Source organism: Panulirus ornatus, chromosome 2 (genome assembly GCF_036320965.1).
Source record: "Panulirus ornatus isolate Po-2019 chromosome 2, ASM3632096v1, whole genome shotgun sequence".
Classification (NCBI taxonomy): Eukaryota; Metazoa; Arthropoda; class Malacostraca; order Decapoda; family Palinuridae; genus Panulirus; species Panulirus ornatus.
The window spans coordinates 69,006,543-69,032,727 of NC_092225.1; the positions used below are offsets into that span (position 1 = coordinate 69,006,543).

The 26,185-nt window shown below is 38.7% G+C and overlaps 1 protein-coding gene across 2 annotated transcripts in view; it reads right to left on the reverse strand.

The window, feature by feature from the left end:
- Positions 1 to 1,306: 1,306 nt before the first annotated feature.
- The window catches only part of LOC139757004 (uncharacterized), a 78,705-nt gene continuing 53,826 nt past the window's right edge, over positions 1,307 to 26,185 (reverse strand). For both annotated transcript variants that reach the window (XM_071676956.1, XM_071676966.1), the window contains one exon: positions 1,307 to 12,691. In XM_071676956.1, the coding sequence (XP_071533057.1) occupies positions 12,263 to 12,691 (429 nt within the window). In that variant the 3' untranslated portion in view covers positions 1,307 to 12,262. The remainder of the gene's footprint in view (positions 12,692 to 26,185) is intronic.

Genomic DNA, 26,185 nt, shown 5'->3' on the forward strand with positions numbered 1-26,185 from the left:
GAATAGGCCATACCAAGTGATCCCAGGGAGTGACTCTTCCAGGGGCAGTCCTATCGGGAGGAAAGGTTACTTTGGGTCAAGTGCCCCTCCCACCTGGTATAAAAGAACGGGTTTACAGAATACAGCAAGTGGGGGAACCAGCAAGGCGAGTTCGTTGCTCTGATGGCACACTCAAGACTCCAGCAGGAGTTTTGGTGTCAGTTTGCAAAAGCAGAAAGTTAGTGTTAACAAAAAGTAAGAAAATGAGGTGTAGCAAGCTGGAGGCTGGACAGTGTTGAGATAGAATGGTTTGAGTATGAATTTGAATGGGAAAAATTTGGAAGTGAGAGCTTTAGGTGTTTAGGAGTGACCAAGACAGTGAGTGAATGGAAGCAAGGGAACTGAGGTTTGTCGGAGGGTGGAGTGCAATGGGGAGTGTATGGAAGGAGTGGCCAGTTGTCTGATTGGTATTGTATGGTTATGAGTATTGGAACCTGAATGCATAGGAGTGGAAAAGAGTGGATGTGTTGGACATGAAATGACTGAAGACAGCATGTAACGTGAAGTGGGAAGGTTGTGTAAATAATGACAGTATAAGAGTGAGGTACTGTAGTAAGTGCAGTAGAATTGACAAAAGTGACCAGGATGTGTTGAAAATGGTTTGGACATATGATAATGATGAGCAAATAAACCCTATGAGGATCGGAGTGTTAGAAAAGGAGGGATCATAGGGAGAGGGAACATCAAGGAGGAAATGGAAGGATGGAGTGAGAGAGATTTAAGAGTTGTGTATTAATCATCGATGATGGTGACAGGCATGCATGAGTAAATTGGAGTGATATGTTATATGGAGGAGGGGGATATGCAGCAAAAATAGAAAAGAAAGAAAAAGATGAGTGGGTAGGGTGAACAGATGGTTAAAAGGAAAAAATCATAAGACAGGTGCATGCACATTAACTCAACTCACAACTAGCTAGCACTTTGAGGTTGGTTGTTCAGGTGACCTCTGTATGATAGTATCATTTTCTGATTTACAAGGTCTATATGATTTTCATCAAGACAGTTTAAATGTTCAATCTCAGAGGTTTGTTGTAAAGCTTTAAGATATTAGCTTTTTAAGTTCACTTGTATGGCTAAGCCTGTTGATTTAAATTAGTAACTGGATGTTTTTTATAAGCACTCATGTTACTAACATCAGATTTATTTCTCATGCATCATCATGCAGTATATAAATTCTTGGCTGCTGTATTGATGTAAAGATTACATGATATGTTAATATTCTTAAAAGAATATTAATGAATTGCTCATTTTGGTACTAAAAGTACAATTTAGCTGCAGCAATAATAGCTTTATTTAAGATTTACAATGGGCACAGTACTAAAAATCAATAGGCAAGTTACATAAACCGGGTATAAAATCAATTATAAAATATATGATACAAGGATAATTCACTTTTACGAAAACTTTCTATAAATAGGCTCTAATATAGAAAAAATAATCTAAAAAAATATTCAGTTGTTAATATTATGCATAAACTGTAAATCTGCTATATAGTGTTCACTCTTTAAAACCATAAAATCATAAAAATAAGATGATACAGATGAATCATCACTACCACAAAATTTCATTTCCGCAAATGAATAACAGAAGAATGATACCTGGAATAGTCTAATTCCAATGTTACATATTCAGCAATAACACTTTACACAGTAAAGAAAAGGTTGCTGAACAGTATGAAACTAATCATCCTCTCTCAACTCCTTTCATCAAATCACATACGCAATAGTAATTTTTCAAAAGATTAGCAATTCATGGGAGAGAAAAAATTCGTCACAACAAAGTAAATGGTTAAGCATGTGCTTATCCACATCCACTGTGTTTTTTTAAATCCCACAAACATATAAATCCAAATAAATTCTTAACTGCAATCTGGCTGACATTGCTTACATCGCAAATGAAATCAATTAAACCACCAAAACTGGGTGTCCTCCCATCAACCAGCCTGTACGGTCTATGCATGGAAACCCTAGTTCTAAAACATTAGTTTTCACAAAAACTTGATCCACCCAATGTTAATAGTAACATAATCCATAAAACAGATTGTCAGATAAAATGTATGTAATATGATTCAAGGAGTCAAAGCAATGAAACTTTCAAACTATCTCATTGGGATCAAGTTGGTGGAAGTACAAGTGATCTAGCCAAAGTAGGCAGTCTGGTCAGAACTGCATGTGCTAGCATTCACCAGCATATATAGTCATGGTCTCTTCAATTTTCTCATTAAACACAATATATTTCAATCTTCCATTAACTTAAATACAAAATACTTACAACAGAACCTCTGATGTCTGTTTCACATGGTCCAAACTATGCAACTATAGAAATCTGATTATACACATGATACATTTAAGCTAAAAGAAAAAATAAATAAAAGAGAATACAGTACAACAGTTCTCAAATGTTTCAAAAACATTGTATATTAATGTGACGTTTATATCTAATAACAGCTTCTAACAAATAAGCACTGCAGAATTTTTACACTTAATGGTGGGAATACAAGTGAACAAATAAAGGAGAGTAATGTCAACTGAAATTTGTTTGCCAGCTCTATAAATACCATGATCTAATAAATTTTGGTCTCATTTAAGAAGATTACTATAAGAGGAGGAATTTCTAGAGATCTGAATGTTATTAAAAATCTGGCAACATTCAGATGATGATCAACTCTAAATTATTACTAAAAATGAAGGAACAAAATTCGCCCAGATGTATTCAATATATTCCATGTTACTTGGGATACAAACAATAGTTCTATCTACTGGTATCAACACAATAAACATGCTTTTATTTAAAGCAATGTGGGCAATTCATCCTTTTGAGTGTACTGAAAACTGAACACAGTAAATGTGTAATGACAATCTGTGTAGTCCTACACATAACATATCAAACAAAAATCCAATAATTTATACTCCCTATCTTCTTTGAGTCTAGGATTAAAAACAAATGTCTTTTTCAAGTCAGTATGTTTTGTGCTAAAGATTCTAAACAGGAAAAGTTAAAAGTTCTTGTTTGTTAATACAGTGAAACCAGTCATTGCAAATTCTCCTTTTGGGACACACCAGTACCACTGCAACCAAGTCACTGATGTCAGATTCAATAAATCCTTACACTAAATAATCTGGTAAAATGTAATGCAACTGCTTTTCTCTTCTGCCAGCGTCGTGTTTTTCGGTTACAGGTGTCATGAAGTCTTGGCAGAAATGAAGGGTACTCTTTACTGGTACAGGAGATTCTTCCACTTCTTGCACAATGTGATGAATCACTTTTGGTGACAAAACTTGTGATACTTCTCTCCCTAGTTCAGTCTTAAATTATCCAGAGGTTATGGCATTGTCAGTGCTGAGGGCATGACTAATAATAAGTTGATTATGCAGCTTCGGAAAGACCAGTAAAAGTAAATTGGAGATAAACATACTTAATACACATCATGATCCCCAAGACATGGCAATGACTATTTCTTTTAGTCATATTATTTAACTGGGAACAATATATACTTTTATGATGGTTAGCCATATAATCAAATTCACTTTTCAAATGGGAGTGTAGGTCAGACCAAAAATTATATGGTACTGACACTCTTGACTCATATCTGCCATGGGAATATATGGTTTGGAGAAAGCTCAGGAATACTTTACCTTATCCCTGGTAATAGTAAATGGAATTGTCGTTTACACTTAGTGAGGTCAGGCAGTATCCAAGGATTTTAGATATAAGGATATCTTTGTATTATTTTATATCATTAGCCAAAAGAATTTCAGTTATAATGATACCATTCCCATCAATTTATAACCAATTATTTTATTATGAAACTATTCACATCAGTCTAACACTAATCATTTTGTTAATATGACACCATTCACATAAATTTGTCACTAATCCTTTTCTAAGTATAAAGATTTCTTTAGGTCAGTAGTCATTCACTTGGTGTTTAATTGTATGATTGTTACCTTGTTGACAAAAGTATTTGTTCATCTTACAGTTTAACACCATTTTTATATTAATGAAAAAAAAAAATCATTTTTATATTCATGCAACAAACTTGTCTTCCTTGATGACTCAAATAGAATAACTCTTGAATGTCAACTGTAATCTTGATTTTAAACAGAGTGTTCCCATGCTATGCTTCTTTACTAGGATAATGGTTATAGTCTCTCACTGATGACACTGTTAAATGAATGCTCATGTGTCCTGCAACCTCATTCTCAGTGTATTGTCTTTGTTGTCTTTTCTAACTTCCAATTTGCAATCATGTTAGTTAACTGCCTGCAGCATACAACTGGCTTAAAGTGTATATTTTTAAGTATGAAAAACTTTTTCTACAAGAGGCAACTATGGGAAGCTGCAGCTAGTCATGTGCTGTGGGTCCAAGACTTAGTGCCCGGAACACATTTAAACAGCTCATGAGAACAGTAACCTAAATAAAACCTACAGAGGAGGGAGAAAGAGCAGCAACAATACAGTGGATGGGTTGGGATGACTGACGAGAGGTGATAAAAAGCAAATCAATGAAATGGAGAAGCCAACCAGATAAGGGTGCAGTACTTCATATTGATGTGAATAAAAGCCCTTTAGATATGGGTAGCTGCTCACAAGAATAATAATTATGGCTCCTATACAACACCCCTAGTATTAGGAAAGCAGGTTTTAAAAGGTCCATTATGTGGGATATTCAAGAGTGGAGGATGTAGTTACATACACATTAATAGTAATGCAGAGGTAAATTTTAAATTTTCAAAATGATACAAAGAGAAAATGTAGAAACTAAAATAAAACAAGTCACTGTTACCCCTCTTAAGGTGGTGTATATGTCTGAGTTAGGAGAAGAAATATGTTGTGTGAGAAAAAGTGAGTGTTGGGGTAAACAGGGGAGGGTAAGGATGAAACAGATTAGGTTCAAAGTTGAGGAAAGATTATTTAGATAAAAAAGAAAAGAAAGACAGTAGGCAATAAGACAGAACCTGACATATAATACTGTTGGTAGGATGAGAGGGAGAAGTTGCAAGATCATGAATTACTACAGTGGAACAACCAGGAAGGAAAATATGGATTCAGAACAAAGAAGATGAAAAGGCTAAGAAAGGAAACTTCAAAGGCAAAGATGTACCAAAGCTTAAGAGATCTTTATGGCTATGACAATTTTCAATAAAATTCCTTACATAAGAGGTCCAGCAGTGCATCACATATGAGAGATCACAAGTGGACCTTGTACCTAAAAAGCCATATTGTTAAAACTGAAAGATGGGAACAAGATTCAAAGTGTTTATAAAGAGAGATGAGTAGAGTTTCAAAGGTTGAGGACAGCAGAAGGCAATACTTGGGAGGGTTAGAATGGTCTTTTGTGGGATGGGATGTGCCAAGACATGCTTCCATAAAGGGAGAGGAAAGCAGAAGAAAAAATGCAGATGAGTGCCATTTGAGATGGTATAGCTGTGTAGAAGATATGGCAGATGATAGGTTGGTCTAGAAGATATACATAATAGTACAGACAAAGGTACAAAGAGAGATAGACTGCAAAAGAGATGGACAGATAAAGTGAGAGTACTGATAAGGGTGGTGGATATATGAGATGAAGATGCCAGAAAAATTACTAGGAATTAGATGCAGAGAGCATTCTGAATATTGAGCTGATGTGAATGGAGAAACAGGTCTCGAATATTGAATCAAGTTATTGTGCAAAGTAAAAAGCATTTTTGTAAGTTTGGAGGTTTATGTTTCAGTTCAATACCCTGAGCAAAAGTTGAAAATGTGTGAGAAATTTCATAGGAATCAAGTACCAGATCCATCCCATGGAACTGGTATTGGAGGAGCGTGATGTCTCCATGGTTGTCTAATTTGTTTATGGATGAGGTAGTTAGGGAGGTGAATGCAAGCGTTTTGGAGAGAGGGGCAAGTATGCAGTCTGTTGTGGGTGAGAGGGCTTGGGAAGTGAGTCATTTGTTGTTCGCTGATGATACAGCACTTGTGGCAGGTGAGAAACTGCAGAAGCTGGTGACTGAGTTTGGTAAAGTGTGTGAAAGAAGAAAGCTAATAATAAATGTGAATAAGAGCAAGGTTATTAGGTTCAATAGGGCTGAGGGGCAAGTTAATTGGGAGGCAAGTTTGAATGGAGAAAAACTAGAGGAAGTGAAGTGTTTTCGATATCTGGAAGTGGATTTAGCAGCGGATGGAACCATGGAAGCGTGAGTCACACAGTGGGGGAGGGGGCAGAGGTTCTGGGAGCACTGAAGAATGTGTGGAAGGCGAGAATGTTATCTCAGAGAGTAAAAATGGGTAAGTTTGAAGGAATAGTGGTTCTAACAATGTTATATGGTTGCATGGCATGGGCTATAAATAGGGTTGTGTGGAGGAAGGTGGATGTGTTGGAAATGAGATGTCTGAGGACAATATGTGGTGTGAGGTGATTTGATCGAGTAAGTAATAATAGGGTAAGAGAGATGTGTGGTAATAAAAAGAGTGTGGTAGAGACAGCAGAAGAGGGTGTATTGAAATGGTTTGGTCACATGGAGAGAATGAGTGAGGAAAGATTGACAAAGAGGATATATGTGTCAGAGGTGGAGGGAACGAGAAGTGGGAGATCAAATTGGAGGTGGAAGGATGGAGTGAAAAAAATTTTGAGTGATTGGGGCCTGAACATATAGGAGGGTGAAAGACATGCAAGGAATAGAGTGAATTGGAACGATGTAGTATACCGGGGTCGACGTGCTGTCAATGGATTGAACCGGGGCATGTGAAGCATCTGGGGTAAACCATGGAAAGTTTTGTGGGGCTTGGATGTGGAAAGGGGACTGTGATTTCAGTGCATTACACATGACAGCTAGAGACTGAGTGTGAATAAATGTGGCCTTTGTTGTTTTTTCCTAGCCCTACCTCTTGCATGCACGGGGGGAAGGGGGGGGGTGCCATTTTCATGTGTGGCGGGGTGGCGATGGGAATGGATGAAGGCAGCAAGTATGAATATATACATGTGTATGTATAAGTATGTATACGTTAAAATGTATAGGTATGTATATGTGCATGTGTGGGCATTTATGTATATGCACGTTTATGTGGGTATATATATATATCCTCCCTTGGCTCCTTCTGCTGTTCTTTCTTTTGGAAAGTAAAAATACAGGAGGGGATAATTTCCAGCCCACTCTCCCATCTCTCTTCAATTCCTTCCATGACAAGCTGGATTATGGGTGTTATTCTTTTCTCCAGTCCCCAGGGATAATAGTATATTGAGTAAAGAGAGTTATGGAGACAGACAAATTTTTTCTTCTCTGAAAGATCATGTCATACTTTGACATTTCATATGAACTGTAAATTACCAAATTATTCATGTAGAGATCTGATAGGCTTCTATTGTTTATTATACATATTTTCATGGTTTTCTTTTCTGAAGTGTATTACCTAAAACTGCATATCCATAACACAGCACGGATGAAATTCATAAAAACTGAAAGACCATTTACATATCCTCATTGTTGTTACCAGAATTTGCTTGAAAGTAATTACATATGAGTAAGATATTTCTCGCAAGACTAAATCATGTCAATAGAGGGAAAAGAGTACAATCTTGATGAGGATATTCTCACTACAAAGGAGACCTTTATTCCCCTGCTCCTTGATGAAGTGCAGCATTGAAGGTACAGGAATATTATAATTGTGGTCCAGGGGTTGTATAATCATAATAATAATAATAATAATAATAATAATAACAATAATCTGTCAATCATATGTACAATAAGGTAAAGTGAGCTGGGCCATCCAAACTTTGGGAATGCTTCTACACAGATCCTTCAAAAGGAACTCATATTTCTCTATTATTCACAATGTGATTAAACTTTCCAGTTTGAAATTTCCCAATGAAGCATGGTAATACTCTTTCATAATCCCTTTATTAGCACCCATTCTGGGTACATTACACTAATCTTCTAAATCTTAGTATGTGATAATGACAGAAAACAACAGATGTTGAAGAGCCTTAACTATTTCTAATCTTTTGACATATTTCCTTACCATCCTCCTTTCTGGATGTAAGAGCATTTTATCACTGGGAGATCTAGCACCATATAGCCATGCCACCTGGAATTTGTGGTAGATCTTGCACTTTACAGCCATGCTTGGAATTAAGGACTGATATAGCAATGCAGATATATCTGAAATTAGTGGTAGATCTAGCACCATATAGATTGGTCTCTAATGGGAACTGTCCTAATCCTTAAAAAGTTTGAAATAACCTTTTATGAAAATTCAGGTTTTAATGTTTGAATTTTATGACGGTATACTTTGATGATTTTTGGGATATGTTAAAAACTAAACATCTAAAAGTTAATATACTTATCAACATTTATTATCTCACATTTCTGTGGTTATGCATCTGAGGCAACATTAAAGATTGTCTTTGTTGGGAAATGTTGTTCTTATGATTTGCCAGGCCTTACCTGGTACTGATCCTTCTCTTGAGATGCTTCACTCCCTCTATTCTCCTAACAACCAGGATAAAGCTTGTTTCACAAACTTTCATAAATGCACATCCTTAAAATGCATCCTTAAAAGTGAACAGGAAAAAAAGTCAATAGAGGAATAGCTAGCTGCATGTGACAGTGTATGTACAAAACAGATCAACAGGTGGAGAAAAAACATTAGTATAACAAACATAATGAGTATTACAAATATACTGAGCAATCTTCACCTAACTGTCAAATTGTATGGTTGGATTATGATTAATAATATTGTGATATGAATAGCTAATCTACTGTGGGTAAAGAATAAGTAGGATGATCCAAAATTATCAGTTACATCAACAATGAAGGTCAGTAGTGGTAAATAAGGTGAATCTAGGAAAGGATTCAGCATATAAACCAGATTTTTGCTATTGGTAGGTAAAGGTGACATGTCTGAAGAAAAAAAAGGGGGAAACAAAATATATGAAGCATATATTTACTTAGAAGTAACTTATGATAAATTAACAAGAAAAGACTTTGAATTTCTGACTGTTGTGTGCATGGAACACTTCAGATTGCTGTCAAGAGCAACTTGCGTGAGAGTAAACAGTGTTACTGTATGACTGGCTGGACTGAAATAATTGTGGGTGCATTAGGATTATGCTAAGTTACCATGATTGCTAAATCCTTTTGGTGCTGGTCCCGTATGTATGCAATTTCACTGGGGTAGTGAAGCACTTCCTGAAAGCATCTACAGATGCTAAATGTCCTCTGCAACTCTACTTAGCCAGAGGTAAAATCCTTAAGTCTAATTTATCCACAAATCAACATAATGGGAAGATGTCATTCATATCCTCGTAAGAATCTCCATACTTTGGAGCAAATAGACAAGATATTGTGATGCTTGGATGGTGATGAGACCCAAATATCTAACTTGGGCATATTAAGAGATCATGAAAAGAGGAATTTAATTTAATATTGGAGGAAGACTCTCAAGTCTCCAGACATGGTGGAGGAAACTGAGAGCAAGGATGATACACTCAGTTGATATACCCTGTGGTGTGCCAAGATCTATGTCTTGTCTTGTGCAGAGGTTTAAACATCTATGACATGCAGTTTAAATGGTTAAGGCTGTTCAAATGACTTAGTGCTTTTTCAATTGAATTTAAAATTTTGTTAAGTTTCAGCCATCTGATGGAGAAATACTTTCCCCCGTCCAGCACCAAAAGATTTAGTGTCCTGGCAGACTGATGAGAATCAGGTGGGTGATTGTGGTATGCAGGTGAACCATGGTTGAACATATTGTATGCTACCAGAATTAAAGCAAAAAGATGATACTGGTCTTTCAATGAAATAGGAGAAAAATAGATAAATGCCAGACTAAGGTTCTTGTTTTTGAAGGTGATGGGCATTTGCTTTGAGATATCTTAAATACATATAAATATGAATTTGTCACTGAGTTCATTTACTTGTGAGAGTTAGTAAAAATGGCATATGAAAAATTGAAGTTGACAAAAGAGGCATGCTGGGCAAACTAGGGTCCTGGGGCAAGAGGAAGTAAGAAGGCAATTCACACTTGCATATCTTTTAACTTATGCAATACAGACATTTACTGACAAATACCAAAGAGGAATGATGAACAACTGAACTGGCTGCTATGTCTGGGACTCAGGAAGTAATGTACGATTTATATGTAATGAAAATATAAACTACACAAAGGATTTATCAGTCTTCTAAAGCCCTATAACCACAACAAGAAATTGGTTTTGACAAGAAATACTAAATTCTGATCTGTGGTGCAATGGGACTAAGAACAATCTCTACCTCTCACCTACATCAGGGCTGGTTCTAAATACTTATCTGAAATAAAATATGACAGAATCTCCCGGCTGTTTGCAAATGGGTGAGAATGGTTTGGCAGTGCTGGTATCAATGACTGTATTGCAATTTTACAGACCAGTTCTAGATGAAACTTGGAATGACTTGTAGTCACTCCATTAAGATATTTTTTCTGTTTAGAATTTACAGTATATGCTACAGTACGTGAGCGGAGGTATTAAGATTTTTGACGCATTATACTGAAGGAAAAACTGGTCACTCCAGTATCAAAATCAATTTTCTACGAAAAAAGCAATACAACAAAATTCTTGAGTTTCAATATCATAAAAGAAGGGATTTGCTGGTATCCAAAGCAAATGCTTAATTAATAATATAAGACTGGTTAAATTCTCTCAATAACTTTGCTGTATCTGAAACATTTCATGGAAATCAAACAGGACCCAGAAAAAATAGAGCAGCTGAGCCTAAAAGGCAAATCTGGGAGCTGCCTTATCACTGAAAACATGTGATTCAGTTTTTATTCCAAAATTTTGTCATCAAGCAAAGAATGTTCAGCACTGACGATGCAATGGACGACATTATGCTTACCATTCCATAATTAACATATAGAATAATGCATAAGGTTAGTACTTGGATAATAACCAAGGAACACTTGAGGTTACTGACAAGCAGTGTGTGTGTGTGTGGAGCCTGTCAATCTACAACTATACCTGCACCCCTAATATTACATCCCCTTTCAGTCCTTGTGGGGAGGGGTCACTTGCGTGGCTGACAAGAAAAACCACCCCTACTTTACAATGCGAAAAACACACAAAACTGTTATTACATTACCTTATGATCTTGATTAGAACATGGTATTTATATATATTTTTGGATAACAAAACCATAAAGTAGTTAGCCTAAACTTCACTCAAAATTTAGAGATTCTACAGCACTTTATGCATAAATAATCCCATAAAGTTTTTCATTTACATTTCCAAAAGATCTAGAGAAATTAAATCAACAGAGATCCCTATCCATTGGATCTTGCTGCTGCATTGGGATCTACTTTTTGTACTCTTAGAGGCCCCTTTGAAGATGAAGTACCTATCCAATTTCCAAGACTGCACAAAGTTCAAATCCTTTTTTGCAATTAAATGAAGGAATTTCCATCTGAAAATTGAGAAAATACCTTTCAAACACCTTTTCTCAATAAAAGTATATGCTGAAGTAAAAGTAAATATATTTCATAAAATGAAATAAGAAAAATAAAAATCATAAATCAATTTACAAAGATAGTACAGAGATCTGAAGGTCTTTGAAAGTCTACTACAAAACTGAAGAAAGAAAAAAAAAAAATGTATCTGGTTTGGAGTAACAAAAAGAAAAGGACATTACATTGATTTTCTTTCTATTGTTATCCATTGATCCTCACGGTCCAACAAAGAATCTCTTATTACTAGCTTTGTGCAGTCCTGTTCAACTTCAAGCTGTAGTGTGATCTAAAATCTTTTCATCTGACACCTTAAAAAAAGTGGAAATTTTTTTTTCTTATCATCTTAAAAAACAGACCTTGAGATTTTACCCTTACCCTTCTTATTTCATAGGGAAAATCTGAAGGGTCTTCTAAGAAAGAATTTTTTCCTCTACTTTACATCTGCATTTCATCCTCAAAGGAATCATCATGCGTTTCCCCTGTTACCCTATAAAGGATACATGGAAACATATTCTATCAGGGAATGTCTAAGGATTCTCCCTATAACATCTCCCAGGAGATTTCCATCATCATCATCTCATTTAAAACCACTTTGCCTATAAAATTTCTAAAACTTTGGTGAGATGCAGTTTGAAGATTTCTCTTTCATCTTGTAAAACCTCATGAATTCTTCTTTATCACTTGAAAACCTCCTGAAATTACAGGCAACATCATGAGATATGAGATACTGACTTTATCTTTTGAACATAGAATGCATCCCTTATCTAACTATTCCATCAGTTCTAATATCCTTAGTGTGAATATTTTCAACTATTCCATCTGTTCTGAGATCTTTACTGTGAATATTTTCAATGTGCTTTTTCAGTGAGTGAGGTCGCTTAGCACTAAAGTCACAGTGGGGGCACTTGTGGGGTCTCTCACCGGTGTGCCTTAACATGTGTCGCTTAACATTGTCTGAACGTTTGCTTGTAAAATCACAATGAGGACATTTGTGTATCTTGCCTACATTGTCCTTTTTGTGGGCAATAACAATTTTATGAGTTTTACAGGTACAGTTACAGTGTTTACCAGAGCAAGGTTTAGGGGCAGCAGGAACTTCAACAGTTTGATTTTCTTGCTTAATGCACTTGCAGTCACCGTAATGACACTCCATTGCCTCCTTCAGTGCAGGAGTTGCTGTAGCTTGGCCCTGGAAAAATGAAATTCATTAAAGTGCAAAACCAACCACATCAACTTTAAAGATAACAAGAGATGCACCCATGTACACCAGACAGCTATCAACTAAACAATTTTGAAAAAAATAAAAATGAAGAAAACTCCCAATATTTATAAACAAAATTTAAGAAACAATTATTACATATTTCAGTATTCCCATAATGACACTGCATTTACTAACCACTGTAATGATGAAAAAAAAAAAAATCTGGAGAGGGCAATACTGTCCAGCAAATGTTTTACCAAAAGATTACATGAAAAATTCTTTCAAACAATTGTGACCCCCAACAGCAATACTAAGTGTGTTTTGGCAGTTAGCCACTGATACTGTTAATAAAAAGCTCTGCCCTGCTACCTACTTGTGTCAACAGAAGGCAATAGCTCAAAATCTAATTTTACTATCAAGCAAGTAACAAAATGCATCTGTCTGCAGAGGATATTAAGTGCATACAAAGCCAAATTCCTCTTTCAAATGAGAAAAGTTTTTCATGAATTAAAAATTCATCTTGATAGACTGGTAATGTATCAATGGCCCTGTTTACTTTTCAAAGGCAATCAATGAATTATCCTCTTACTAATAGTCCCTTTTGCACATCAAGGAGATTAATAACCCTCATGTACACTCCCGCCCATCACGGAAAGAAACACGGAATTTTCAACTCATAATGAAAGAAAAATTTCAGGGCAATATTTTGGAAACCATTCTATAAATCATTACGGTAAAATACTGTCCAGAGTTAATGTGAGCACATGTGATGTTTCCAGGTTATAATACTTGTGCACAAGCACTTCACAACTTGTAACACCTACTTTTGTGACTGGTTTAAAGATAAGATAAGAGGCATATTTCACTTTATAAGTTATAATGTAAAAGATATACAATATGAATTTCTAACTAATTTAATGAAGCAATGCATAAATATATTTTGGGCATAATGTAAAAGTAAGCCATTAGTGATCTTACATGTCCTGGCTACAACATGCTACATCTATGAACCTGATAAGGATACTGTAATTGTTTAAAAAATCTTTTTGTTCATTTATTCTATTTATCATACTTTGTTGCTGTCACTTGCATCAGCTAGGTAGAGCAAGGAAACAGACGAAAGAATGGCCCAACCCACCCACATACATATGTATATACATACACGTCCACACTCGCACATATACATACCTATACATTTCAAAGTATACATATATATATATATATATATATACATACACATACATATATACACATGTACATAATTCATACTTGCTGCCTTAATTCATTCCCGTCGCCATCCCACCACACATGAAATGACAACCCCCTCCCCGTGCACACGTCCGAGGTAGCGCCAGGAAAAGACAGCAAAGGCCACATTCATTCACACTTTCTCTAGCTGTCATGTATAATGCATCGAAAACACAGCATATATATATATATATATATATATATATATATATATATATATATATATATATATATTATCCCTGGGGATAGGGGAGCAAGAATACTTCCCACGTATTCCCTGCGTGTCGTAGAAGGCGACTAAAAGGGGAGGGAGCGGGGGGCTGGAAATCCTCCCCTCTCGTTTTTTTTTTAATTTTCCAAAAGAAGGAACAGAGAATTGGGCCAGGTAAGGGTAGTCCCTCAAAAGCTCAGTCCTCTGTTCTTAACGCTACCTCGCTAATGTGGGAAATGGCGAATAGTTTGAAAAAAAAAAAAAAAAAAAAATATATATATATATATATATATATATATATATATATTTTTTTTCTATACTATTCGCCATTTCCCGCGATAGCGAGGTAGCATCAAGAACAGAGGACTGGGCCTCTGAGGGAATATCCTCACCTGGCCCTCTTCTCTGTTCCTTCTTTTTGGAAAAAAAAAAAAAAAAATATGTTATTTATTTATTTAGACAGCGACAAAGCAAAATTAATAAATAACACACACACACACACACACACATATATATATATATATATATATATATATATATATATATATATATATATATATATATATATATAAATATATATATATATATATATATATATATATATATATATATATATATATATATATATATATATATATATGTTATCCCTGGGGATAGGGGAAAAAGAATACTTCCCACGTATTCCCTGTGTGTTGTAGAAGGCGACTAAAAGGGAAGGGAGCGGGGGGATGGAAATCCTCCCCTCTCGTTTTTTCTTTTTTTTTTTTCCCAAAAGAGGGAACAAAGAAGGGGGCCAGGTGAGGCTGTTCTCTCAAGGGCCCAGTCCTCTGTTCTTAATGCTACCTTGCTATCGCGGGAAATGGTGAAAAAAAAAAAAAAAAAAAATATATATATATATATATATATATATATATATATATATATATATATATATATATATATATATATATTAGGGTTAGGGAAAATGATTTGGTAAACAGAGAAGAGGTAGTAAAGGCTTTGCGGAAGATGAAAGCCGGCAAGGCAGCAGGTTTGGATGGTATTGCAGTGGAATTTACTAAAAAAGGGGGTGACTGTATTATTGACTGGTTGGTAAGGTTATTTAATGTATGTATGACTCATGGTGAGGTGCCTGAGGATTGGCGGAATGCATGCATAGTGCCATTGTACAAAGGCAAAGGGGATAAGAGTGAGTGCTCAAATTTCTGAGGTATAAGTTTGTTGAGTATTCCTGGTAAATTATATGGGAGGGTATTGATTGAGAGGGTGAAGGCATGTACAGAGCATCAGATTGGGGAAGAGCAGTGTGGTTTCAGAAGTGGTAGAGGATGTGTGGATCAGGTGTTTGCTTTGAAGAATGTATGTGAGAAATACTTAGAAAAGCAAATGGATTTGTATGTAGCATTTATGGATCTGGAGAAGGCATATGATAGAGTTGATAGAGATGCTCTGTGGAAGGTATTAAGAATATATGGTGTGGGAGGCAAGTTGTTAGAAGCAGTGAAAAGTTTTTATCGAGGTTGTAAGGCATGTGTACGTGTAGGAAGAGAGGAAAGTGATTGGTTCTCAGTGAATGTAGGTTTGCGGCAGGGGTGTGTGATGTCTCCATGGTTGTTTAATTTGTTTATGGATGGGGTTGTTAGGGAGGTAAATGCAAGAGTTTTGGAAAGAGGGGCAAGTATGAAGTCTGTTGAGGATGAGAGAGCTTGGGAAGTGAGTCAGATGTTGTTCGCTGATGATACAGCGCTGGTGGCTGATTCATGTGAGAAACTGCAGAAGCTGGTGACTGAGTTTGGTAAAGTGTGTGAAAGAAGAAAGTTAATAGTAAATGTGAGTAAGAGCAAGGTTATTAGGTACAGTAGGGTTGAGGGTCAAGTCAATTGGGAGGTAAGTTTGAATGGAGAAAAAACTGGAGGAAGTAAAGTGTTTTAGATATCTGGGAGTGGATCTGGCAGCGGATGGAACCATGGAAGCGGAAGTGGATCATAGGGTGGGGGAGGGGGCGAAAATCCTGGGAGCCTTGAAGAATGTGTGGAAGTCGAGAACATTATCTCGGAAAGCAAAAATGGGTATGTTTGAAGGAATAGTGGTTCCAACAATGTTGTATGGTTGCGAGGCGTGGGCTATGGATAGAGTTGTGCGCAGGAGGATGGATGTGCTGGAAGTGAGATGTTTGAGGACAATGTGTGGTGTGAGGTGGTTTGATCGAGTAAGTAACGTATGGGTAAGAGAGATGTGTGGAAATAAAAAGAGCGTGGTTGAGAGAGCAGAAGAGGGTGTTTTGAAATGGTTTGGGCACATGGAGAGAATGAGTGAGGAAAGATTGACCAAGAGGATATATGTGTTGGAGGTGGAGGGAACGAGGAGAAGTGGGAGACCAAATTGGAGGTGGAAAGATGGATTGAAAAAGATTTTGTGTGATCGGGGCCTGAACATGCAGGAGGGTGAAAGGAGGGCAAGGAATAGAGTGAATTGGATCGATGTGGTATACCGGGGTTGACGTGCTGTCAGTGGATTGAATCAGGGCATGTGAAGCGTCTGGGGTGAACCTTGGAAAGCTGTGTAGGTATGCATATTTGCGTGTGTGGACGTATGTATATACATGTGTATCGGGGTGGGTTGGGCCATTTCTTTCGTCTGTTTCCTTGCGCTACCTCGCAAATGCGGGAGACAGCAACAAAGCAAAGAAAAGAAGAAAAAAAAAAAAAAAAAAAAAATATATATATATATATATATATATATATATATATATATATATATATATATATATATATATTACATATGTAGGGGAGAAAGAATACTTCCCACATATTCCCTGCGTGTCGTAGAAGGCGACTAAAAGGGGAGGGAGCAGGGGGCTGGAAATCCTCCCCTCGTTATTTTTTTTAATTTTCCAAAAGAAGGAACAGAGAAGGGGGCCAGGTGAGGATATTCCTTCTGAGGCCCAGTTTTCTGTTCTTAACGCTACCTTGCTAATGCGGGAAATGGCATAGGCACCTGGGCATGAGAAGAAAGATCAAGAGAGGCAAGTGTTTTGGGAGCAGCTGAATGAGTGTGTTAGTGGTTTTGATGTATGAGACCAGGTTATAGTGATGGGTGATTTGAATGCAAAGGTGAGTAATGTGGCAGTTGAGGGAATAATTGGTATACATGGGGTGTTCAGTGTTGTAAATGGAAATGGTGAAGAGCTTGTAGATTTATGTGCTGAAAAAGGACTGATGATTGGGAATACCTGGTTTAAAAAGCGAGATATACATAAGTATACTTATGTAAGTAGAGAGATGGCCAGAGAGCGTTATTGGATTACGTGTTAATTGACAGGCGTGCGAAAGAGAGACTTTTGGATGTTAATGTGCTGAGAGGTGCAACTGGAGGGATGTCTGATCATTATCTTGTGGAGGCTAAGGTGAAGATTTGTATGGGTTTTCAGAAAAGAAGAGTGAATGTTGGGGTGAAGAGGGTGGTGAGAGTAAGTGAGCTTGAGAAGGAGACCTGTGTGAGGAAGTACCAGGAGAGACTGAGTACAGAATGGAAAAAGGTGAGAACAATGGAAGCAAGGGGAGTGGGGGAGGAATGGGATGTATTTAGGGAATCAGTGATGGATTGCGCAAAAGATGCTTGTGGCATGAGAAGAGTGGGAGGTGGGTTGATTAGAAAGGGTAGTGAGTGGTGGGATGAAGAAGTAAGAGTATTAGTGAAAGAGAAGAGAGAGGCATTTGGACGATTTTTGCAGGGAAAAAATGCAATTGAGTGGGAGATGTATAAAAGAAAGAGACAGGAGGTCAAGAGAAAGGTGCAAGAGGTGAAAAAAAGGGCAAATGAGAGTTGGGGTGAGAGAGTATCATTAAATTTTAGGGAGAATAAAAAGATGTTCTGGAAGGAGGTAAATAAAGTGCGTAAGACAAGGGAGCAAATGGGAACTTCAGTGAAGGGCGCAAATGGGGAGGTGATAACAAGTAGTGGTGATGTGAGAAGGAGATGGAGTGAGTATTTTGAAGGTTTGTTGAATGTGTTTGATGATAGAGTGGCAGATATAGGGTGTTTTGGTCGAGGTGGTGTGCAAAGTGAGAGGGTTAGGGAAAATGATTTGGTAAACAGAGAAGAGGTAGTGAAAGCTTTGTGGAAGATGAAAGCCGGCAAGGCAGCAGGTTTGGATGGTATTGCAGTGGAATTTATTAAAAAAGGGGGTGACTGTATTGTTGACTGGTTGGTAAGGTTATTTAATGTATGTATGACTCATGGTGAGGTGCCTGAGGATTGGCGGAATGCGTGCATAGTGCCATTGTACAAAGGCAAAGGTGATAAGAGTGAGTGCTCAAATTACAGAGGTATAAGTTTGTTGAGTATTCCTGGTAAATTATATGGGAGGGTATTGATTGAGAGGGTGAAGGCATGTACAGAGCATCAGATTGGGGAAGAGCAGTGTGGTTTCAGAAGTGGTAGAGGATGTGTGGATCAGGTGTTTGCTTTGAAGAATGTATGTGAGAAATACTTAGAAAAGCAAATGGATTTGTATGTAGCATTTATGGATCTGGAGAAGGCATATGATAGAGTTGATAGAGATGCTCTGTGGAAGGTATTAAGAATATATGGTGTGGGAGGAAAGTTGTTAGAAGCAGTGAAAAGTTTTTATCGAGGATGTAAGGCATGTGTACGTGTAGGAAGAGAGGAAAGTGATTGGTTCTCAGTGAATGTAGGTTTGCGGCAGAGGTGTGTAATGTCTCCATGGTTGTTTAATTTGTTTATGGATGGGGTTGTTAGGGAGGTAAATGCAAGAGTTTTGGAAAGAGGGGCAAGTATGAAGTCTGTTGGGGATGAGAGAGCTTGGGAAGTGAGTCAGTTGTTGTTCGCTGATGATACAGCGCTGGTGGCTGATTCATGTGAGAAACTGCAGAAGCTGGTGACTGAGTTTGGTAAAGTGTGTGGAAGAAGAAAGTTAAGAGTAAATGTGAATAAGAGCAAGGTTATTAGGTACAGTAGGGTTGAGGGTCAAGTCAATTGGGAGGTGAGTTTGAATGGAGAAAAACTGGAGGAAGTGAAGTGTTTGAGATATCTGGGAGTGGATCTGGCAGCGGATGGAACCATGGAAGCGGAAGTGGATCATAGGGTGGGGGAGGGGGCGAAAATTCTGGGGGCCTTGAAGAATGTGTGGAAGTCGAGAACATTATCTCGGAAAGCAAAAATGGGTATGTTTGAAGGAATAGTGGTTCCAACAATGTTGTATGGTTGCGACGCGTGGGCTATGGATAGAGTTGTGCGCAGGAGGATGGATGTGCTGGAAATGAGATGTTTGAGGACAATGTGTGGTGTGAGGTGGTTTGATCGAGTGAGTAACGTAAGGGTAAGAGAGATGTGTGGAAATAAAAAGAGCGTGGTTGAGAGAGCAGAAGAGGGTGTTTTGAAGTGGTTTGGGCACATGGAGAGGATGAGTGAGGAAAGATTGACCAAGAGGATATATGTGTCGGAGGTGGAGGGAACAAGGAGAAGAGGGAGACCAAATTGGAGGTGGAAAGATGGACTGAAAAAGATTTTGTGTGATCGGGGCCTGAACATGCAGGAGGGTGAAAGGAGGGCAAGGAATAGAGTGAATTGGAGCGATGTGGTATACCGGGGTTGACGTGCTGTCAGTGGATTGAATCAAGGCATGTGAAGCGTCTGGGGTAAACCATGGAAAGCTGTGTAGGTATGTATATTTGCGTGTGTGGACATATGTATATACATGTGTATGGGGGGGGGTTGGGCCATTTCTTTCGTCTGTTTCCTTGCGCTACCTCGCAAACGTGGGAGACAGCGACAAAGTATAATAAAAAAAAAAATATATATATCTTATTCATTTACTTTGCTTTGTTGCTGTCTCCCATGTTAGCAAGGTAGCACAAGGAAACAGACGAAAGAATGGCCCAACCCAACCACATACACATGTATATACATACATGTCTACACACGCACATACACATACCTATACATTTCAATGTATACATATATATACATACACAGACATATACATATGTACACATGTACATAATTCATACTTGCTGCCTTTCTTCATTCCAGCTGTCACCCTGCCACACATGAAATGACACCACCCTCCCCCTGCATGCACGCGAGGTAGTGCTAGGAAAAGACAACAAAGGCCACATTCATTCACACTCAGTCTCTAGCTGTCATGTAGAAAGCACCAAAACCACAGCTCCCTTTCCACATCACGGACCCACAAAACTTTCCATGGTTTACCTCAGATGCTTCACATGCCCTGGTTCAATCCATTGACAGCATGTCGACCCCAGTACACCACATCGTTCCAATTCACTCTGTTCCTTGCACGCCTTTCACCCTCCTGCATGTTCAGGCCCCGATTCCTCAAAATCTTTTTCACTCCATCCTTCCACCTCCAATTTGGTTTCCCACTTCTCCTTGTTCCCTCCACCTCTGACACACATATCCTATTTATCAATCTTTCCTCACTCATTCTCTCCCCCTGTGACCAAACCATTTCAAAACATCCTCTTCTGCTCTCTCAACCACACTCTTTTTATTACCACACATCTCTCTTACCCTTTCATTACTTACTCGATCAAACCACCTCACACCACATACTGTCCTCAAACATCTCATTTCCAACACATCCACCCTCCTCCACACAACTCTATCCATAGCCCACGCCTTGCAACCATATAACATCGATGGTACCACTATTCCTTCAAACATACCCATTTTTGCTCTCCGAGATAACATTCTCACCTTCCATACATTCTTCAATGCTCCCAGAACCTTTGCCCCCTCCCCCACCCAGTGACTCATTTCTGCTTCCATGGTTCCATTTGCTACTAAATCCACTCCTAGATATCTAAAACACTTCATTTCCTCCAGTTTTTCTCCATTTAAGCTTACCTCCCATTTAATTTGTCCCTCAGCCCTACTGAACCTAATTACCTTGCTCTTATTCACATTTACTGTCAGCTTTCTTCTTTCACACACTACCAAGCTCAGTCACCAACTTCTGCATTTCCTCACCCGAATCAGCCACCAGCGCTGTATCATCAGCAAACAACAACTGATTCATTTTCCAAGCCCTCTCATCCACAACAGACTGAATACTTGCCCCTCTCTTCAAAACCCTTGCATTCACCTCCCTAACAACCCCATCCATAAACAAATTAAACAACCATGGAGACATCATGCATCCTCTGCCAACATTCACTGGGAACCAATCACTTTCCTCTCTTCCTACTCGTACACATGCCTTACATCCTCATAAAAATTTTTCACTGCTTCTAGCAACTTATCTCCCATACCATATACTCTTAATACCTTTCACAAAGCATCTCTATCAACTCTATCTTATGCCTTCTCCAGATCCATAAATGCTACATACAAATCCATCTGTTTTTCCAAGTATTTCTCACATACTTTCTTCAAAGCAAACACCTGATCCACACATCCTTTACCACTTCTGAAACCACACTCTTCCCCAATCTGATGCTCCGTACATGCATTTACCGTCTCAATCAATATCTTCCCATATAATTTCCCATGAATACTCAACAAACTTATACCTCTGCAATTTGAACACTCACCTTTATCCCCTTTGCCTTTGTACAATGGCATTATACATGCATTCTGCCAATCCTCAGGCACTTCACCATGAACCATACATACAATGAATATCTTTACCAACCAGTCAACAACACAGTCACCCCATTTTTTAATAAACTCCACAGCAATACCATCCAAACCTGCCGCCTTGCTGGCTTTCATCTTCTGCAAAGCTTTCACTATCTCTCCTCTGTTTACCAAACCCTCCTGTAAGTTCAGGCCCTGATCACTCTAAATCTTTTTCACTCCATCCCTCCACCTTGTATCTGGTCTCCCACTTCTCCTTGTTCCTGCCATCTCCAACACATATATCCTCTCTGTCAATCTTTCCTCACTCATTCTCTCCATGTGTCCAAACCATTTCAACACACCTTCTTCTGCTCTCTCAATCATACTCTTTTTATTACCACACATCTCTCTTACCCTTTCATTACTTACTCAATCAAACCACCTCCCACCCAATGTTGTCCTAAAAACATACAGGAGGGTGAAAGGCATGCAAGGAACAGAGTGAACTTGAACGATGTAGTATATTGGGGTGGATGTGCTGTCAATGGATTGAATCAGGGCATGTGAAGCGTCCGGGGTAAACCTTGGAAAGGCCTGAAGGGCCTGGATTTGGAAAAAGAGCTGTGGTTCTGGTGCATTACACATGACAGCTAGAGACTGAGTGTGAACAAATGTGGCCTTTTTTTGTCTGTTTCTGGTGGTGCCTCGCTGGGGGGGATGTTATTTCATGTGTGGCAGTGTGGCAACGGAAATCAAGAACAAAAAATACATTTCTTTTTTCATACACTTTTGTCATTTCCCATGTTAGGGAGGTAGCGTCAAGAATAGATGACTATGCCTTAGAGGGAAAATCCTCACTTGGTCCCCTTCTCTCTTCCTTCTTTTGGAAAAGTAAAACAGGAGAGGAGGATTTCCAGCCCCTGGTTCCCACCTTTCAGTTGACTTCTACAACCCACAGGGAATACATGGAAGGTATATTATCTCCATTATCCCTAGGGATAAGTATGCAGTCTGTCATGGATGAGAGGGTTTGGGAGTGAGTCAGTTGTTGCTCACTTATGTAGCGCTGGCGGCTGATTTGGGTGAGAAACTACAGAAATTGGAGACTGAGTTTGGTAAAGTGTGTGAAAGAAAGCTGAGAGTAAATGTGAATAAGAGCAAGGTTATTAGGTACAGGAGGGTTGAGGGACAAGTCAATTGGGAGGTAAGTTTAAATGGAGAAAAACTGGAGGAAGTGAAGTGTTTTAGATATCTGGGAGTGGATTTGGCAGGGGATGGAACCATGGAAGCAGAAGTGAGTCACAGGGTGGGGGAGGGGGCCAATGTTCTGGGAGCATTGAAGAATGTGTGGAAGGCAAGATCATTATCTCAGAGAGTAAAATGGGTATGTTTGAAGGAATAGTGGTTCCAACAATGTTATATGGATGTGAGGCATGGGCTATAGATAGGGTTGGGCGGAGGAGGGTGGATGTGTTGGAAATGAGATGTCAGAGGACAATAATATGTGGTGTGAGGTGGTTTGATCGAGTAAGTAATAATAGGGTAAGAGAGATGTGTGGTAATAAAAAGAGTGTGGTTGAGATAGCAGAAGAGGGTGTATTGAAATGTTTTGGTCACATGGAGAGAATGAGTGAGGAAAGATTGAGAAAGATATATGTGTCAGAGGTGGAGGGAATGAGAAATGGGAGACCAAATTGGAGGTGGAAGGATGGAGTGAAAAAGATTTTGACCGATTGGGGCCTGAACATGCATGAGGGTGAAAGGCGTGCAAGGAATAAAGTGAATTGGAACGACGTGGTATACTGAGGTCAACATGCCGTTAATGGATTGAACCAGGGCATGTGAAGCGTCTGGGGAAAACCTTGGAAAGTTTTGTGGGGCCTGGATATGGAAAGGGAGCTGTGGTTTCGGTGCATTATTACATGATAGCTAGAGACTGAGTGTGAATGAATGTGGCCTTTGTTGTCTTTTCCTAGCACTACCTTGCACACATGAGGGGGGAGGAGGTTTTTATGTCATGTGTGGCAGGGTGGCAATGGGAATGAATGAAGGCAGCAAGTATGAATTATGTACATGTGTATATATGTATGTCTGTGTATGTATATATATGTATGCGTTGAAATGTAAAGGCGTGTATATGTGCGTGTGGGGACGTGTATGTATATGCATGTGCATGTGGGTGGGTTGGGCCATTCTTTCGTCTGTTTCCTTGTGCTACCTTGCTAACGTGGGAGACAGCGACAAAGTATAATAAATAAATGAATAAATATATATATATATATATATAGGGTGGGGGAGGGGGCGAAAATCCTGGGAGCCTTGAAGAATGTGTGGAAGTCGAGAACATTATCTCGGAAAGCAAAAATGGGTATGTTTGAAGGAATAGTGGTTCCAACAATGTTGTATGGTTGTGAGGCGTGGGCTATGGATAGAGTTGTGCGCAGGAGGGTGGAAGTGCTGGAAATGAGATGTTTGAGGACAATGTGTGGTGTGAGGTGGTTTGATCGAGTAAGTAATGTAAGGGTAAGAGAGATGGGTGGAAATACAAAGAGCGTGGTTGAGAGAGCAGAAGAGGGTGTTTTGAAATGCTTTGGGCACATGGAGAGAATGAGTGAGGAAGGATTGACCGAGAGGATATATGTGTCGGAGGTGGAGGGAACGAGGAGAAGTGGGAGACCAAATTGGAGGTGGAAAGATGGAGTGAAAAAAATTTTGAGTGATCGGGGCCTGAACATGCAGGAGGGTGAAAGGCGGGCAAGGAATAGAGTGAATTGGATCGATGTGGTATACCGGGGTTGACATGCTGTCAATGGATTGAATCAGGGCATGTGAAGCGTCTGGGGTAAACCATGGAAAGTTGTGTGGGGTCTGGATGTGGAAAGGGAGCTGTGGTTTTGGGCATTATTGTGTGACAGCTGGAGACTGAGTGTGAACGAATGGGGCCTTTGTTGTCTTTTCCTAGTGCTACCTCGCACACATGAGGGGGGAGGGGGATGGTATTCCATGTGTGGCGAGGTGGTGATGGGAATGAATAGGGGCAGGCAGTGTGAATTGTGTGCATGGGTATATATGTATGTGTCTGTGTGTGTATATATATGTGTACATTGAGATGTATAGGTATGTATATTTGCGTGTGTGGGCGTGTGTGTGTGTACACTGTGTATGGGGGTGGGTTGTGCCATTTCTTTCGTCTGTTTCCTTGCGCTACCTCGCAAACGCGGGAAACAGCGACAAAGCAAAATAATAATAATAATAATAATAATATATATATATATATATATATATATATATATATATATATTTTTTTTTTTTTTTTTTTTTTTTTCCCAAAAGAGGGAACAGAGAAGGGGCCCAGGTGAGGATATTCCCTCAAGGGCCCAGTCCTCTGTTCTCAACGCTACCTCGCTAATGCGGGAAATGGCGAATAGTATGAAAGAAAGAAAGAATATATATATATGAGCAAAAGATATCCTGGTCTGTCAAAACTCACACAATCAATGTGGATGTGGATGTAGTACATAAGTTTATCAAAAGGTTGTACGACAGAAGACAGCATTAAAGAGATGGGTCCCCAAGAGTGTTCAATTCCCTCCCCGCACAGTTCAGATGGATAGTTACACACACACAAGTGTAAGACTTCCTCCCTGTTCAGTAGAGTCAGGTACTTACTACCATTCACCAGGAAATGTCATAAAGTGAAAGAGTTCTTGGATGTTTTATAGAGGATATTCAAATGGCACTGCAGCTGGCCAACACATGAAAGATATAGAACATGGAATGCATGCTGTGAAGTAAGAAGGAAGCAGCAGAGAGACTTTGAAAAGAACTCTGCAGAAAAAGTACTACACACCAAAATTTTCTGTAAGTTTATCAGAAGGATCTGTTGGATAAAGAACAGCTAACTGGGTTAAGGAACTTGGAGGACAGAACTCTTGGGGATAATGAGCAAACATGTGAAGCTGAATTATAAATCTACAGATGTTTTCACCTGCACCAGGATTGCAAAAGAGGAAGGGGGAAAAAGTTTCGGAAGGCACAGAAACTGACCAAAATTATATACACTCGTCTGTTGCTTTATGAAAGGATGTTCTGCAAAACCAGCAAACCCAAGACCCATACTTATTCCACCCGCCAACCCACACTGAAGTTTTGGCGCACTTTCTACATCATACCCTTGCATAGTAGTGAAGTTTGACCATACGAAAAGAGGAACTGACTAGTATAAGCAGGTTCCATGTGGAATAGCAAAACTGCATAGAATTATCTCACATTAAGCAAGGGATGGGTGTAATTAAACCATCAAAACACCTAGACTCATACATGGCCTATGGTCCAGATAAAGTCTCCCTTTTTGTGCTCAGGGTATATTTGCAAGCATTTGCTAATCCACTAGAAATATCACTGAACAGGACTAGAGG